The sequence below is a fragment of the Orbicella franksi genome, chromosome 7 (assembly GCF_964199315.1).
Source record: "Orbicella franksi chromosome 7, jaOrbFran1.1, whole genome shotgun sequence".
Taxonomy (NCBI): Eukaryota; Metazoa; Cnidaria; class Anthozoa; order Scleractinia; family Merulinidae; genus Orbicella; species Orbicella franksi.
In genome coordinates, this window is record NC_138151.1 from 27,578,423 (window position 1) to 27,597,013 (window position 18,591).

Genomic DNA, 18,591 nt, shown 5'->3' on the forward strand with positions numbered 1-18,591 from the left:
CACGTGCTAAGCTCTTGGCCAATGGCAAGGAAGAGAAAAATTGAATCGAATGGTAGCAGTGACTATTTTGCCAAGACGAAAGTAATGTTCCCTGAGCCTGAGGAAAACAATTGTTTTAGTATAATTTCCAGAGGGGAATATCAAGAACAACAAAATAACAGACTGAAACACGCAAACGCAGAGGCTGTTGTTCGTTTGATTCCAGTTAACATATCGAATATTTTAACCGACAGTAAATATACAGGGAAAAAACACTAGGCACCTCACGTATGTTTCATTGTTGTTGACTTCATGCATTGCTATATTCAGTGTCTAATAATAACAGAGTAGCTTCAGTCTGAAGAACAACAAACTTCTTTTACTCAATCGGACACAGTTTGACTGACGATTTCGAATCCATTGCTTTTACGCCTTCTAAATGCCTCGAATCCTAGCTTAGAAATGCTATATTCATCGTCTAGCGCGGCGAATATAACGTCAAAAGCTGAGATTGTCGACCAATCAGAATGTCTAATTCTTCAGTTCACCTCTGGAAGTTATACTAAAAATAATGTATCATCGTTATATCCGCTCACTTCTTGCGGCAAGAGCTTCAACAAAGAATTGAAAAAGTTTTTGTTTTTACCATTTACTTTGCATATAAGTTACAGGATCGTAGATGAATGTCCATTTCAAAGCAGGTTCAACTTCTGCGTTGGCCATATACGAACGCGCTGTTTTAGTCTTAAGTATAGGGTCAATGTGAAAGCAAGGAAAGCGACTGGGTGAACACGGAGAAAAACGCCTTTGTACGGATAGGTGGAAAGTGACGGCGAGTCAAACCTCCAGAGTTGAGCGAGAAACCCCAACTTTATGTGCTCCTTTCAGTGTTTCACCAACAATTGACAATCAGGAAAAAAAATTGCAGCTAACGACAATGATTCTGTAAGGAAGGTTTATTTTTGTTGCAAAATAAAGTTAGCTATCGATACTGAAAAGGACACATACTGCCGCTTAATAAATGTACTTGGTCCCTCTACCCTATTCCCCTCGTAAAACATATTTTCATGTTTATGCTACGAACTATTATAGGTATTTGCAAATTATGCCGGAGGGAACATAGTGCTGCTCTTCTCGAAGTTCTCACATCACCAGAACTTCAGCCTTCCGCTGAGCGTATTACAGTCAGGGAACCTGAAACTAGCCCGTCATCAAGCCAAGAGCAGGCTAGTGAGGTAAGTTTCCTCCTTTCCATTTTTGCTTGGTCCTCTTGAAGACGAGGGAAAAGAAACGCACCTGCATTATACTATGATTTTCGTAACGTACATTTTTATACTTCTATACGGGTAATACCAACTCCACAACTCCCAACAGGAGCAGACGATTTAAGGTCTGAGGCACGTTCATACGCCTCACAAGAGGTAGGTCCTGAGGTAACACCAACTCAACAACTTCCGGTGAGGGCAGATGATGCCAGTTCAGAGGCGTTTTCGTCCGCTTCACAAGAATCAGTTCCTGAAGTCGAAACGTCGCTAAAATGGCAGTCTTCTCCTCAAGTACAGCATAGGCTTCACTATCTCAATAACTTTCTCCGAAACTCTGCGGATGGAAGCCAAGTCCCGTTCGATCTCAGCTTTGTACAGATGTCTTGAATTTGTCCTCTTTCTCAAGTCGCTAATACAAACGTAACGCAATGCAAGCAGTAGAGACAGTACTGGAGGCAATTGCACCGGAGTAGTCCACTTGGCTTTTCCATCGGGTGGTTGAGAAGTGCAGCAGAGGAATGGATAGAAACGTACCAGATAATGAACTTCTTGCAAGACTTGTAAAGCTCTATTTAGGGTCAAATTCATGGTATACCAGACAGCAGATACTCTCGATTTTTGTTTGTGACCATCCAAAGTCAGAATTATTGACCTTAATTCCGGGTCTTACAAAATGGAGAATACACCATTTTACAGTTGTCTGCTCAGTGGCCTGGCCTTTGTATGGCTGCGAGGCTAGAGTTGACCTTGTTTTGATACAGACCTCACTGCTTTTGTTGTGTAAAACAAGTTGTTCTGATGCTAACTAGGTGCATTAACATGACAAAAGCAGTGAGGTCTGTATCAAAACAAGGTCAACTCTAGCCTCGCTGCCATACAAAGGCCAGGTCACTGAGCAGACAACTGTAAAATGGTTTATTGATGAAGCAAGAAAACACGCTTTTCTTAATGAACCTGGTCAACAAATAGAACCACCACAGATAAAGCGAAGTAGACTGCACCCAGCAAAGGTTGATCACTCTCTTGATTTTGTTTAGAATCCCGGAAAGAATTTTCCAAACAATATACAGGTTTGGAAATCTCAAAGAAAGCATATCTAATATTGTTATACGTCACTTGGCAGTAAAGACCGGCTGGAAGAATTACAGTACGATATGGATAACGCAATTCCTGATATTGATGGGTGGAAAGCGCATATCCTCAGGGTCACTCATCAGGACACCGCAAAAAAACATTGTTATCGAGAACCTGGTCGATAACCAGGTACTTATCATTATGGACTGGGCGATGAAATTTCTCCCAATCAGCTACCGGGAAACACAACGGAATTCGTTCGGTAAGAAAGAAAAGTTATGGCATGTTTCTGTCGCTGTCAAAAAGGAGGATGACAGTGAAATTGAGGTAGATTCTTACGCCTGGGTGTGATCAGATGTATCTAAGGACGACGTCTAGGAAAAATAATCTAGTAGTCATCAGACTAACTTAGATCTAGAGTAACGGAATAAGTAAAAGCGATACCGCAACAAAGACATCTGTCAAGATAAGATAAGATAAGATAAGATAAGATAAGATAAGATAAGATAAGCTAAGCTAAGCTAAGCTAAGCTGAGCTGAGCTAAGTTAAGCTGAGCTGAGCTGAGCTGAGCTGAGATGAGATGAGATAAAATGAGATGAGATGAGATGAGATGAGACGAGACGAGACGAGACGAGACGAGACGAGACGAGACGAGATAAGAACAGAACAGAACTTATGAAAGTATAGAAGTCGCTCCCACACTATGTACACTAATTGGGGACACATAACTACAATTACTTATCTAATAATTAATAAAATATGAAATACAGATGTAAGAAAAAATGCTGGTAAAAAGGAAATGCAAATACACGATTAAAATAAATCCCCCATTGCATGGGTGTTTGATAATATAGAGCTTTACCGTACTTCCACATTGCCTGTAAGCCTAATGTTGTCAGTACTAATGTTATACAATCCCGTTCTTTCTCTAGACGAGAAGCTACATCCACGTTTTTGACACTGAAATGTTTGCTGCGGCATTGATCCTGGAAAGTACGCTTGTGGCTTTAAAGTCTAGTTATTCCAACCTCAGGGAGGCTTTCCTGCGATCCCATAACGCTGGGGTGCTATCACAATGCCTTTCTTGCAAGTATTGGTGAGCGTGTCGGAATCAGAACCTCCCGGTACGACTTCAGCGACCCCCAAGCCGGCAAAGATGTTTGTGATCGCCGTATAGCCACTCTTAACAGTCAGATGCGGCGATTTATAAACGAGGGAAATGACATAAACAACGCCGAAGATATGAAGGTTGCAATTGAATCGCATGGTGGTGTCAAGGGCTGTTATGTCACTGTTACAGAAATTCAAGATTTTATAATTATGACGAAACATAGGATGACTGGTATTCAAGCACTGAACATTATTGGACTGAGAGTTTGGAAGGCATACAATGTGGGCACCGGCAAGTTTTTTTCGCTGGCACGGCTTAATAAGTATGGTACTCCACAAGGTCCCACAGGAGTCAAAGAGCTTCAGCCATTTATCCGACCATCTCAAAATGTCGGCACGTTTCGTGCAGTAGCAACTCAGGCCCAAGATGTCGGACCATCAGCGCCAACGGAGGTACAAATAAGCCAGTCAGAAGAAGCAGAGTCAGCAACTCGATCGGTTGCTTCTTATTTCTGCCCAGAACAAGGCTGTGAAAAAATCTACCAGGAATTCAAAAGTCTACAGAAACATCTTGATGTTGGTCGCCACTTAATCAAGTTAGAAAGAGAATCTGACCATGACAGCATTAAGCGAAGTGGGCGGAAACCTGTAAAACTGTTACTAGAGACTATGTGCGAGGCGAAATTGGTGTTGCGCCGTCCGCGACAGAATCGCCTTCAGTATCAGCTGACAGTCCTTCACTGGAGGAGGGTTGGGCACTGAAGAAAGCGAAGAAGTCTACCCGATTTTTTGAATGCATTCGTCTTTTTTGCAGGATGCATTCTTCCAAAGAGACCAAACCAGTGTTAAAGCAAATCCTGCTGATATTGCGTTTAAAATGAAGAGTCTAAGATCAGCAAATGGAAATAAATTGTTTACAAAGGAGGAATGGCTTTCAACACTTTAAGTTGCAAGATGTTTCAGCAGGTTGTCAGCCCTTAATAAGAGGAGTGTCTTGAGCTAAATGTAAGTGCTTCCCAAGAGGTGGAAGAAGACCTTGATTATGTCAGCGAAATAGAAGCGATGGAGACAAGATTTATATAAGAAGGGAACTAGAAGTTTAATTTAAAAAGTGCATTTTATGTATAAGTGCGAAGGAACCCTTGAAAAGTACTCTTGCTATGAGGTGAAAAGTAGTGTTTACAAAGTTAATCAAAACAACACCTGGCGAGCAAGCTGGCAAAACAGTGGAAAGCAAAAACCCTCTACATGTGAGTACCGCCACTATTAGCAACCTTCTCTTGCCACATACCATAGCAATGTGAATTCAGTTGTAACTGGAATGAAAGGTGGAAAGAATCTACTTGGTAAAGCATTAGCATTTATGTAGATAAAAAGACGTATGAGAGGCCGGCTCTGGTTCTGCAAGAATTCAAATAACCAGAATATCTATCAATCAGTTTATAGTCTTAACCCTTTGACGCCCAAGTAACCATTTACGGCCACTTAATGGTCGTGCTCTTTGTACCACTTGTGACGTCATCAATTTAAATGTCACCAGGGCCGAGAAAAAAAGAAAGGAGAGGGGCGACAAACAAAATTGAGACCGGGTAATGGCAAAGAAAAAAAAAAACATTGTCCAAATTTTGGCTTATGCGCATGCCCGGAATTGAAATATTGCTCAATTTTGTACGTAATCCTCGTAAAATCTCTCCTTTTGGTAAAATATAGCTATCTTAGAAAAACTTAGGCTTATTTAGCGTCATGGCAGCCAAAAAACCTGACTGAACGGTAAAAACCAGTATTTTTTGGCGAAAGTTTGGTATTCAAGGGGTTGAGATGTTGTAAGAACTATAAACTTTTGTAATAAGAAAACTTCAGTTACTTCGTTAATACTAGTTCCGGTCTTCGAAAATATTGACACAAAAAATGAATCGTTGAATGCCGGTGTTTTTAATTATTCTCGGGTTGGTCAATAATACCACAAAACGTAATTCAAAGGACTGAGCAAAGCGTAAAGATAATCATTTAGTCGCCAGATCACAGTTGAATTGAAACAGAGAATACAGTGAATAATGGCGACACAACAGAAGCTAACAGACTAGTACGTGCTTTCCTTTATCTTTGTTGGCTTTTCATGGCGACGGTGTTTACATTAGCCTTATCTCAGAAAATACTCGTGCAATCAGATTTTACAAAAGTAACCGGGAAGAACTTAATTTGCTGTAGAATGTGGATTTTCTGTCAAAGATAAGCTTTATTTTTTTCGAGCTCAGTGAATTTTATTTCTTAATCATTTAACAGAAACAAGCCTGTCACGTCACATATCTACATTTACATGAAGACTGCTGTTTCTCCTGTGAGGAAATTACTTTGAGTCATTCAAAGTTTGAAAATGAATTTAATAAGTGTGGAAAGTAACAAAATGTGGCAAAATATACCTGACACACTTTGCTTTCAACTGTCGACTTCCGGCATCAAACGCGTCGGTTTTATTTGATTTAATAACAACTGTCAGTAAACAATGTCAATGTCTTAGAATTTATATAATTAATTTAACTCTTTGGCTATGCAGATTTAAGGTAATCAGAACTGAAAAACCACAGAGTGCTCCAATTAAGGTGGCTCAAAACAGTTTCCAGCACTTAGATTTTGATGGGTCGTTATAACCACTTTCTATCACTTGATGCTACAATCATGGTATCAAAAAAAACTGCCCAATCATTGGTAAACACGTTGTTATCATTTTCGTGACGCAAAAGGTTACCATAGCAACAGTATGACCTCCTAAAAACACCCTTAATTACAGCTTTAGGGGCTCATAATTCAAAAACAGCACGGCGAAATTTTTTTTATATTATTAACTTTTGATAAACATAATAAGACGCAACTCTTGGCAAAGTTTAAAAAAAGTCTGTAGGTAGGGTTCAGAGCCTCCTTAACTTTTCGAAAATTTAAGGTTTCAGGCCGGTTGAAAAAGTTAATCAACTAAACCAACCGAAAACGGTTTCTCCCCAGTAGAACACGAAAAATCCCAGTCGACCCAACCAGCCAAAAACGGTTGATCCCAATGGAACACGACCTATGATTTCGACAAAGACGCTCCAGGAAAGACTTGTGAAAACCTCCGCGTGATGAGCGGTGTTAAATTATATATGTAACAATTGTCCTTTCTCGCTCGTGTACTGGCTACAATAAAATCTGTGTATTAATATACAGACATGCGTTTCGCTATTATTTATACAGTATTGTAAATAAGCGCTTCAAAGACGAATGCAGACATGGCGAAATGGTTTGAACAAAATAGTTGATAAATAGAAAAAAAAGACATTACACGAGACTGGGAGTTCTGCAGTCGCTGATATAGCCTTGGAAAGGGAAGAGAAAAAAAGAAAAAAAGAAAACAAAAGATGTTATTACAACACGGGGTATTCGTATTTGGAAGCCCATGGCAATATCCACTTTGCTGACAGACCAGTCTGACGGCGGTATTCTGGTTATGAAAACTGAAGTTGAAGTTAACGCAACCGATACCAAGCCCTATACTTGCTTTTATTTCTTCCTTAGTGCGCGCTAAATGTATGACGTGACTTACGTGCGCAATAAGGATACGTAGAAACAATGGGCGCGAACGTTGTGTCTTTTAAAATCGGCGTGTGAAAAGGAAAACAGAGCTGCTTTGTTTGGTCGGTTTTGTTTGTTTGTTTGTTTTTTCTTTTCTTTTCTTTTTTTCTTTAAAAATAAACATAGAAACTGAAGTAAAAAAATTGACAAATAAATTATTTAAACATATCAAAATGATTTTATTGGCGCTCATCGAAAATCTTGTCATCTTTATGTTACCAGGCATGGCCATGTTGAAACGCTGAACAATTAGCCATTTTTTCAAAAAAAACAAAACAAAACAAAATTGTGGACGTATTGAAAATAAGTTATGTGTGCAGCATGCTAATGTTGTTGGTTTACCACAACGCTGCCACCTGGCTTGTAATTCTTCAATGTTATAGATATTGACTCAACACCTACAACTAAGTACACAACGCCTTTCACTTTCGTCATGTTAAAGCTGAATAGTTACAGGCCTCAGGCAGCATGTCAATGATGTTAATACAAGCGACAATACTTGCACCTGGCTTGGGAATCATCTAGAATGTTGCTAGGAGTGGGCCGACAAAATCTACAACTGAATACACAACGCCTTTCATTTTCGTCATGTTAAAGATGAATAGTTACAAGCCTCTATCTCGCTACCACTTCGTTTTGTTCTGCCTTACAATCTTAAATGGTGTTGTTCAAGGGCCTTACAAAGATGGAGACATTATTTTGGGTGGTCTTTTAAGGGTTCATTTGAGAGGAGATTCTGAAAACCAATGCGGTAACCTTGACGTTAGGGGCTTAAACCGCGTGTTCGCCATGATATTTGCTATTGAGAAGATAAACAACGATTCAAACCTACTCCCAAACATATCTCTTGGCTACGATATACGAGATTATTGCGAAATTGCCCTAAAGGCTACGCGGATCTCTTACGATCTTATTAAAAGCAAGCTCCTCACGAACCTAACGCGAGGTAAACTTGGAAAGAAATCGATCACGGCTCTAATCGGTCCGGACGACTCTAGCTCCGCTGTTGTTATCGCTGGACTTCTTCAAGTCTTAAATGTTTCAGTTATTAGTCCGACTGCGACCAGTCCTGAACTAAGCGCTCAAACTTATCAGTATTTGTATCGAACGGCGCCTTCAGATGCTTTCAAAGGAAAAGCCATGGCTGACCTCATAGAGTACTTCAAGTGGAGTTATGTAGCCGCCGTTGGACAAGATGACTCATATGGACGAAATGGGCTGTGGTCAGTAGTCAGAGAAGCTGAAGCTAGAAACAATTCATACTGCCTTGCCATGACGAAATTTATATCCTACGAAGGTCGCATTTTGAACATAAGAAACATTGTTACAACGCTTCGTCGGTACGAAAACATCAGAGTTGTAATTTTATGGTTACACGGCACCTACGCAAAGGACTTTTTCACTGAGGTCTACAGACAAAACCTGACTGGCCGAGTCTGGATCCTAAGCGATGTATTCATTTCTGACTCCATTCCAGGTTTTTCGTCCATTTTTGATGGATCCATAGTAGTCAAGCCTCATCGTTTTTCCGCCGAAACAGAATTTGAAGAACGTAAAAAAGCTTTAACTATCAAAACGATAAACCAAACCTTCCCAGAATGGTCGAGCGAGATAAAGACGCTGATAACAAATTGCTCGGCAAGTAATGAGAATGCAAATTCAATGGAGCAATGTTTCCATGATTTTGTTCAACGCATGCAGAGTTCTTACACTCCCTACGTCATTGACGCTGTTTATTCAATGGCACATGCTTTAAACGTCTTATTTGAAAACGCCACAGTGAAAGATATCGATTACAAGCTGAAACGCACTATGGATATTAATGTGAAGAAGGGCCTCCTTTCTAGAGTTAGTTTTGTTGGACTTACGGGGAATGTAAGTTTTGATAAAGATGGCGACAGACAATCGGTCTTGTACGACATTGTCAATTTTCAACAAGTTGAAGAAGGCCATACTAAGCGCCTAGAACAAGTTGTTGTCGGAAAATGGAAAGAGAATGAGCCCCATGCCAAACGGCTACATTTTTCCCAAGAGATTCACTGGAACTCTCCAACTAACCAACCTCCAAAGTCTGAATGCTTGGAGCAATGCCCTGCTGGAACTAGAAAATCCATAACTTCACCCTGTTGTTGGAACTGTGTCGCATGTCCTCGTGGCACAGTCAATCCAATTCCTGGCTTGGAGACCTGCATTGAATGTCCCAGAGGAAAAAAATCCAATGAAGCCAGGACCCATTGCGTGGATCTACCAAGGTCCAATCTCAAGTATTCCAGCCCAGGAGGAATAGCCATTGTTGTATTTACTGTTGCTGGTATGGTAGCCACCCTCTTTTCGTTTGCTGTCACCTGTAGATTTTGGAATACTCCAATTGTTAAGGCGTCTAACAGGAAGTTCAGCATCGTCCTCCAGATAAGCATTCTGTTGCTCTTAACTCTGGTGGTCATCAATCTTCTTAAACCTTCAGATACAATATGCAAAATTACTTATCCATGGCGTTACTTAACTTACAACTTGTGCCTCTCATTTCTACTAGTGAAAATTTTGCGTATTTCCAGTGCTTTCCAAATTCCATTAGCACGTCCACTTGTGGTAATCTCTCTTACCAATAGAAAGCAAGTAGTAATCATAATAGCCATGCATATTGTGTTGCTACTTGTGTTAATACCCTGGCAGCTTCTGGATCCACCTATCAAAAAGAAACACATTCTAACGGAACAGTACATTTTTATTGAGTGTAAAGCATACCGCGAAATAGTTGGCCAAGGCTTCTTCCTGGCAACGCGCTCTTACATTCTCATCCAAATACTTTTTGCTTCATTTTGTTCTTTTAAAATAAGGAAAGTACCAGAAAACTTTAGTGAGGCTAAACGAATAGCATTTTCGATGTACATATTTTCGTTTTCAGTTTTAGCTTATTACCCCATAGAGTTCTCAATGAATGTATGGTATGTGACTGCTGTAGACTGTGTTACAACGCTCTTGACTGCTTATGGCTTTATTTGTTCCATATTATTACCAAAGATATATATCATTTGGTTTAGGCCAGAGCTGAACAATTTAAGCCACATCCGTAATGAAGTAACTCAATTCTCGTTTGGAGCAAGTTATGCCTTGCCCGCTAATCCTGCATCTGGCTCTTAATCCTGTATCCAACATGCATGGCTGCACCTAAAGAGAATTAATCTCCTTTTCCAGCTAAGTCGAGCCTCTTCACTACGGTCACCTTTGGGACAGAGTAAAAATTGGCCGTTGTAGAAAGGTGGCCGTTAGGAGGAAGTAGGTGTGTGTGTGTGTGTGTGTTTTTTTTCGGGGTTTTGTATTCACTGTCCGTCAGTCGTTGATAAACTGGCCTTTGTCAATAGGTTATTATGGCAGTTGGAACAAATTTTAGATTGCCGTTGTGAAGGGATGGCCGCTGTAGAGAAGTTAAGATAAGAGTAAGCGTATGGACCATCCGCCGGAAACAAAATTGTGGCCGTTGTAGAGAAGTGGCCGTTAGCGGAGGTTCGACTGTAGTTCCTTTCCACGTGTGATATTTACCATTTTACCCTGTTTATAATTAGAATTGACAAGGGAAGATTAAACCAGGTTTACTCGTCTGCCTTCAGGTGGTTTGTTTATTGCGTCTATTTTTTCAGATAAAGCGGTCCAGCTTCAAGCCTTAGCCGGTTTTATTCCGTTGTATCTTTGGACTTGACTTTCGCAGTGGCCTGCTTCACACAAAGGCACTGGAGAATTTCCTGGGGATAACCATGTTCTGGACCAACATCCCACTCAAGCTATGAGTCACTAGGCTCGAACACTGAGACTCCATATAATTTCATATTACTTTACGCTTTACAATAATTTTAGATGAGAACAATCCTCATGGATGTATTAGCCCGAGAGAAAAAGTGATCACGTTAAAACGTTGTTAATCACCTGTCTCTCGCTTTTAAAATTTATTTTTGGAGTTGGACCATATGAAATTTCTCGCCGTGATTTTATGATTGACTACGAAAAATTATTATCAGAGATAAAATTACAGCTATCTAACTGTGGTCGCCGCGATCATATAGAAGCCACTTCCCTTAGAAGTTTGACTTTTGGCCTATAAAAATCATTATTAAACCTATCATTATTAAACGCCAAAAGTTAATTGCGTGAGAGAGCCATTTACTCTAACCCGCCAAACGACGCAAAATTTAAGGAACGCGAGACGAAGGCACCGTAATTTATCAACGAAAAAAAAAAAGACAAAGAGAAATTCCCTTGTTTTTGCCTTAAAAAGGGCGAAAGTGTAGGTTAAATTTTTGGACAAATTACAACCTGTCCTACTTTGAACTAGTATTTTCATAAAAAAAAAAAGTCCTCTCACCAAGAACATTTTCAGTATTAGTCGTTTTAGCGGCACTCAGCGGCTAATTTAGCGTGGTATTAATTAAGTATTATAAATGCTGACCATTTGTCAAAAACTAGATATTAGCTAGTTAGCTGAGAATTTCTTCTCGAACGACTTTTGCACTCGAGAAAACATTCAAAATAAGTTCCATGGAGTTTGAGAAAGGGAATTCGCAGATATTTTAACCAAAGCGCTGAGCTTAGTGCGTCAGGCTTGGGCCTCTCGCTGTGTTTGATCTTTGTAGTGAGGAGAAAAATAATTCAATTCTACTTCCAAACATAACTCTCAGGTGCAAGATTTTTGCCATAAAATCGATGTGGAAATCACCTTCTTAAATTAAAGGTAGGAGGATCCTTAGGTATCTTTCTTGCCGAATTCCGAAATGATTTTTCAACTTTTTCGGCTCTATAAAGAAAATTATAATGAGAATTTCCACCGCATGAATGTACCAAGTAAGATCAAGCGAAAGTGTTTCTGTTCGCTGACTGGACAGAATAATGAAACTGTTTCTTTCCTGCCCAGTCAGTAGCCAGCATTCAGAGAGTCATTTCCAGTAGACTGTTTTCGATATTTTAAAATTCAGTTTGGCATTGAGGCTCAGAGGACACAAACAAAGGGAATTGAATAACATGTTTATTCATTTCTTTTGTTTGTGTCCTCTAGGCCTCACTATCAAACTCAATTTTAATATGTCGAGAGTGACCTATTAAATCGGCTCGATTGTCATGAGCTTCAGTCGATCTTTTGCTACTTTTAGTTTTGCCGATTTTACGTTGTCCTGCCCCGGATATATAATTGCCCGTTGATCTCCGAGGACAATTTACGTTAGATAAACAAACAATATCACCTGGGCACTCGTGTTAGGCTTAGAGGATCGGAACTGATAGAAACATCTGCACTATGGCACTTAGAAAACAATAACCGGGCTAACACAATATTTTATTAATGAGCTGCTTTCATTTCTCCAGGATCTGATGATCTCAAGTTAAGTTCCCAGCGATTTAAAACATGTATTTCGTGTACGACCAAAGGCCGTCAGCCACAATTTTAGTTTACAACCTCGGATCTTCAACTTTTGACTTAACCAGCAGAGAAAATGTTTCAACTGACCAAGGGTTTTTTTCCTGCGGAATAGGTGAGGTTTTTGGTAACAAGGGAGCATCTTTTATCATGTTAATTTCACGACAGCAAGGAATATTGTTGAATTGATACCGATATGTACATGTATTAACGCGAGATTGGCGCGTAAAATAAGAAAACAATGTGATTTATTCTAGGTAAACAAAGCAGAAAATAATTTCGTAATATTGCACCAACATAAAACAGATCAGACCCCATTGAAAAAGCATTGACCATGACCGGCAAAGTCTGACTTGACTATCATACAAGTTTTTCTTAGCTTTAGTATTTCTTTCTTACGTATTAGTTTTAAGAATTTGCAACAGTAGATGGATAAGACCAAAGACTAATAATTCCAGTTACTATATTTGTTTCTTCACGTTCTGCTCTGCAGTTCACAGGCCGTCGCCAGTAGTATTCATTCACAGCTGCGGGGCATTGTTTATTATTATTATTATTATTATTATTATTATTATTATTATTATTATTATTATTATTATTTCTTGTGTTTATCAGACTGAGTGGGTGTCTGTTTTGACTTCAAAACCGATAGCAATGATGATAACGAGCTACAAGGGTCCGTTGTCATGAGGGACAAAACTGAACTGTCCGTAATAAAGAAATGTCCTTCTTATGGAGGTATACTTATTTTGAGAGCTTGCCAGGATGTAACCCCTAAAACCTTCCACCGCTTTCGGTTATCCCAGTGGGCAGCGTAAGCCATTCAGTACAAACAGGTAATCACACGCCCGAAAGAGCATGGTTCTCTCAGAAACCAATCAGCAGGTCAAACCGCAAAACACAGCTTTTGAAATAATTCTTTTGCTCAGTACAGCTGGAACATATTTCTCTGCTCGTGAAAATTTCCGCTTCAAAATTCCCGGTGCACGTTTTTGAACTTTTAATTGTGTTAAGCGCCAAAAAAGACTCTAGCTTGCGTTTAGAACCCTGCCTTTCCTTCGCTATTAAAAGCACTCAGGGTGTGACGACTTGCGAGTGAAGGCATAGCTGTTTTTCCTAAACTTACGAAACATTTGGATCAAGAAAGGGATCCTTGGAAAGAAGTTTCAAAGTACTTAACAGAAATTTTTTTCTCATATTCCTGCTCTCCGAAGTTTACTGCAATAATAGCTAAACTCGCTTTTCTGCTTGAGTGATAAAACACTATGCAACATGTTTACTCATCATCAATAAATTAATCTCCACCAATCAAAATTTTGCGTCCAATGTAAACTGTTTGCACGCTGCGTCCAAATTTTGGACGCGACGTCCAAATTATGCACACGGCATTCTGAATTCTAAGCAATGCCCTACCATCTAACTCTAACGTTTGCCAAGAGAGCTTGCTGGCAGGCCATTTCAATATCATTTTTGCTTTACTAGTCATCTTTTCGTCCCTTTCTCCTACTGAGAGTCGACATTCAGCCTTAAATTACTTTTTATAATTTGCATTTCACTTGATGTTAATAAAATAATATATTCATGGGCAGAACGGTGAGGTTGTATAAACCCTTGTAATGATCCAGGTCAGACAGGTCAATAAGCAATCACAAAGGACAACAGGCCCCATTCTTAATCAATCACCGACATCCTTTGTTATGAATTGAATACAGCATCTGCAACAGAGCATGTAGTCCATTTTGCGCTTCGCTTCTGTTGAAAGCAGACTCCTTAAAAGCTGTGACCCAAGAAAGCTAAGGTAGGGTATTTGAGATGGTTGAAAATCTCCACAAGGTCAATTGTATTCTGTATCATTTTGAATTCAGGTTTTATTTTCCTATGTGAGCTTATTTTCTGATTTATCATGTTTCGAAAAATTCTTACAGCATGATTAAGTTGTTTACGTAAAACAAGTGAAAATTTGCTCGGGTTTTCATATTTGCTGCCCATGCAGACTTAAAAGCAAAACTATTTGAAAAGAGAGCTACTTTCAAAATGGCTCGTTGCTACTTCAATTTCAAACATTAAGTCCGACATGAAGTATATATGAAATAATTCATATTGAACTGCGGTAGTAGATGAAAGTGAAGTATGATCATCGCAGTAAATTTTCCAATTTAAGCAACTGGAAAGAAGAAGCCTGAAAAAAATCAGGGCTTCAACGGGATTCGAACCCGTGACCTCCGCGATACCGGTGCGATGCTCTACCAACTGAGCCATGAAACCACACATTGGGAGCGAGGTCAATTAATTGACCTCGCTCCCAATGTGTGGCTTCCTAGCTCAGTTGGTAGAGCATCGCACCGGTATCGCGGAGGTCACGGGTTCGAATCCCGTTGAAGCCCTGATTTTTTTCAGGCTTCTTCTTTCCAGTTGCTTAAATTGGAAAATTTACTGCGATGATCATACTTCACTTTCATCTACTACCGCAGTTCAATATGAATTATTTCATATATACTTCACATCATTTCACTCACGGGAATATATGAACTCAATTAATTGACCTCGCTCCCAATGTGTGGCTTCATGGCTCAGTTGGTAGAGCATCGCACCGGTATCGCGGAGGTCACGGGTTCGAATCCCGTTGAAGCCCTGATTTTTTTCAGGCTTCTTCTTTCCAGTTGCTTAAATTGGAAAATTTACTGCGATGATCATACTTCACTTTCATTAAGTCCGACAGTTGATAAAGATGTTAACGATACAGATGTTAACGACTGACGTTAACGTTACGCATTCTTCAGCCTTGGATGCCAAAAAATTCTGATGTTTTGCTCGGATGACTGAAAAGTTTGAATAAGTCTCGTGGTAAAAGAATTCTTGGTTTAAGATAGTCGTCTTGAAAATGTTTTCGCCCTAACTTCAAATATTGAACTCTTTCGCGGGCTACTGATCAAATTTTAATGTAAGTCTAATGCGTTTAACGAGATTTATGAGATAGAAGGAACATTGGGCTGCAGGCTTTGCCCGTATTGTTTTTTTTTCCCTTCATTCCCACTGACACCACGTAACGGGCGAAAAACTGTAGTTGTACTTCAAGGACGGACATTAAAAAAACCGTTAAAACAGATTGACGACGGCCGCGCTTAAAATAGACACTATTGTTACACCTCCCAACTCGAACACGTTTTTCGATTGGAGGAGAACGTATCACGTGTCATGGGTTAAAACTCACTAACTCCCTAGGGCGAGCAAAATTCACTAACTCCCTTGACGTCACGAGGCAAAATAAGTTGGCGCTCTTTCGTTAATTTATTACGGAATAAATTTCATAACAGAATAAAATATAATTTATTTCTATTACTTAATTTTCTTACCTCAGGGAAATATTTTAAATTATGTAGGCGACATGGAAGTTGCATTTCCATGTTTGAACCGTCAATTTGTATTTACACTTTGAATAGACGCTAAGCAGAAAAGAAATTTCCTTTGGACATGATTACTATCGGCTTTAGCGCCTTGGGCCAAAGCCTATATGAATCGCGGTTTCGTCTTATACGCCTCAGTCATTGTAAGAATCTATGATTGCGAATAAATCGATTACTATTTGGTGTATTGACTTAACAGACAGAACAAAACAACTCTGTTTGTTCAAATACAATAGAGTTTTCCATTGTTTCTTTGTTATTGCAAAATAATCTCCCTGGGGTACATTAACACCTAAAATTATGCGAGTAGACAAGACCGAGAAAATGAACGAACTAATGTTTTTCAAAGACGTTTATTGCAGTCAACTAATCTTTAACTATTTACAACTCTCAGAGCTCGAACTTGTCAAGTGATCAAAGCAAAGTCCTACAGTTTGTTCTTTCCATCCGGTCATGATTCGGCACACTGAACCACACTTTGAACTTAGAGTCTTATCGACAATTCTGTTTACACTGGCTGCGAAGTCATTAGTCGTTTGTTTCAATGTAACTTCGAGATAGCATAGATAGTCTTGTATCCTATAGTAAGCTCCTAATCCATCCGTTCTGAGTGTCAGTTGGAGTACAAGACGACGCATATAAGACGAAATCGCGATTCGTATAGACTTTGGCCCAAGGCGCTAAAGCCGATAGTAATCATGTCCAAAGGAAATTTCTTTTAAGCTTAGCGTCTATTCAAAGTGTAAATACAAATTGGCGGTCCAGACGTGGAAAAGAAAAATTCCATGCCGCCTACATAATTAAAATATTTCCCAGGTAGAAAAACTAAGTAATAGAAATAAAGTATATTTTATTCTGTTATGAAATTTATCCATAATAGATTAAGAAAAGACCGCCAACGTATCTTGCTTTGTGACGTCATCGTGTTCTGGCTGCCCACTTTATGTAAATAGAGAACTTTTGTGTTAGCTGAGCACAAAAACCGTTGTTATCACATCCTTCCCTCCCGACGCCAGCGTGATTCAAAGCTCTAGCGTTCTTGCACTAAATTAATCTAACCTTACACAGCCAAACAAAGCGAAAATGTTGAGTCTACTCACGATACTATGATGGTGCAGTTGATAAAAATTTGCCAGTGTTTTCTTTAGACCCCGTCCACACTACGGCGGAGGAATTTGAAAACGGAGCTTTATTTTTTCGGTTTCCATCCACACTAATCCGTTTATCGAAAACGCTCTTCAATCTGGAAGAATGTGGAGACGCCGACTTTGCGTTTTAGTGTGGACGGGAAACATTTTGAAAACGGAGCTTTTCGTTAACCATGATATAATTTTTACGATAACCATGTGATTTCTCTGACCGAATTTTCTGCAACCACAAATCCAAAACGACCGGTTATTGTTGCGTTTTCAAATTCCTCCAGCGTACTGTGGACGGAAAACATTTGATGCGTTTTCAGAGTGAAAGCTCCGTTTTCAAATTCCTCCGGCGTAGTGTGAACGGGACCTTAGCTTTCACTTTGGGTGTTCTTAAAGGTTGGGAGAAGCTCAGGCCCATTCCCCGTTTTCAAAATATTTTACGTCCGCAAGACAAAACGTAAAGCCGGTGTTTTCAAATTCCTCCAGTTTGAAGAGTGTTTTCGAAAAGCTCCGTTTGCGTGACGGATTAGTCTGGACAGTATGCCTAACCGTAGAAATAAAGCTGCGTTTTCAGTTCAAATTGCTCGATCCGGCGTAGTGTGGGGGCTGCCTTAACCCTCGGACGCGCAAACTAACTCATACTCCTATCATGGTACAAGGGTGGGGGGGGGGGGGGGGTGGATAGGGCCCTCCCTTTGGGTCCTCGTTCTCTTAAGGCACAGCGAGATAAATCTACATTGATTAGATAGCCCTGAGCTAGCTCTAAAAAATGATACCATATTTGTGGTTGTGACGTCATTTGACCCGCCACCTTGGATCCGCCGTCCTGGATCTTACTATTTTCTTGAAAAGTCAAGAAATAAATTAAAGGAAATTAATTCAAAATCAAGCCAGAATGCTTGTGAAAAGAACAAATTGGTGAATTTCTGAAATTTGATCAAGAAAAACTGGAAATAATTCAGAATTATGTCAAAAAGTTGATTTTTGGCCAAACCCACATGAAATTGTGGTTGCCATGGTAACGTCAATAATGACGGACACACAATTAAAATATCCAAATGTCCGCGAAGGATAAAAGAACAGCTACTTTATGTTTCAGCCCCTTAGAGTAAAGGGTCATGCATGTAGCAGCTCTCATAAGGTCTCACATGAATGGTATGATACCCTTTGAGAGGACAATAGACCGAGCAACAGAAACAATACCCCTAGCCCCAAAACAATAACAGCTGCTACACCCTGGAAGGGGGGGAGGGTTAAACTAACCTCTTTTAGAACAATCGCTGTGAATATAGGTAATTTATACAAACTATGTCTATCATCTTTTTATTTAGATTGTTGTTCATCATCTTGCAGTCTGCTGCTCTTCAGGTTTCATCATGAAGACTATTTCCTTTGTTTTGCTTACACTTTGCATGATGTCCGTGACGTCGCGATCTTTTCCAAAAGGTAATTACATGTAAGCAACATAAATTTATTGTTTGTTTTGAAAGCACTCGGCGCGGGTTGCCAACTGTTGAGGCTTCCCCACTTATCATCTCGGCGAAATAGTGAACAAATTTTATTCCCCACTTCTTTGATTTTATCCAAAAAGAGGAACAATCTCGCTTTCTGTACT

At 39.7% G+C, this 18,591-nt stretch overlaps 1 protein-coding gene and 1 pseudogene across 1 annotated transcript; both read left to right on the forward strand.

Annotated features, from left to right (window-relative positions):
• The first annotated feature begins 21 nt into the window (after nucleotides 1-21).
• LOC145492712 (uncharacterized) lies at nucleotides 22-5,813 on the forward strand (annotated as a pseudogene).
• Nucleotides 5,814-7,222: 1,409 nt separating this feature from the next.
• Nucleotides 7,223-11,195, forward strand: LOC145492237 (extracellular calcium-sensing receptor-like). Its single transcript, XM_081471594.1, has one exon. It carries the CDS (start codon nucleotides 7,621-7,623, stop codon nucleotides 10,171-10,173), a length of 2,553 nt encoding a protein of 850 aa, XP_081327720.1. The 5' UTR covers nucleotides 7,223-7,620; the 3' UTR covers nucleotides 10,174-11,195.
• Nucleotides 11,196-18,591: the final 7,396 nt, after the last annotated feature.

Coding starts and splice junctions, on each gene's coding strand:
- LOC145492237 (XM_081471594.1), top strand. CDS start 7,621: ATGTTAAAGATGAATAGTTACAAGCCTCTATCTCGCTACCACTTCGTT.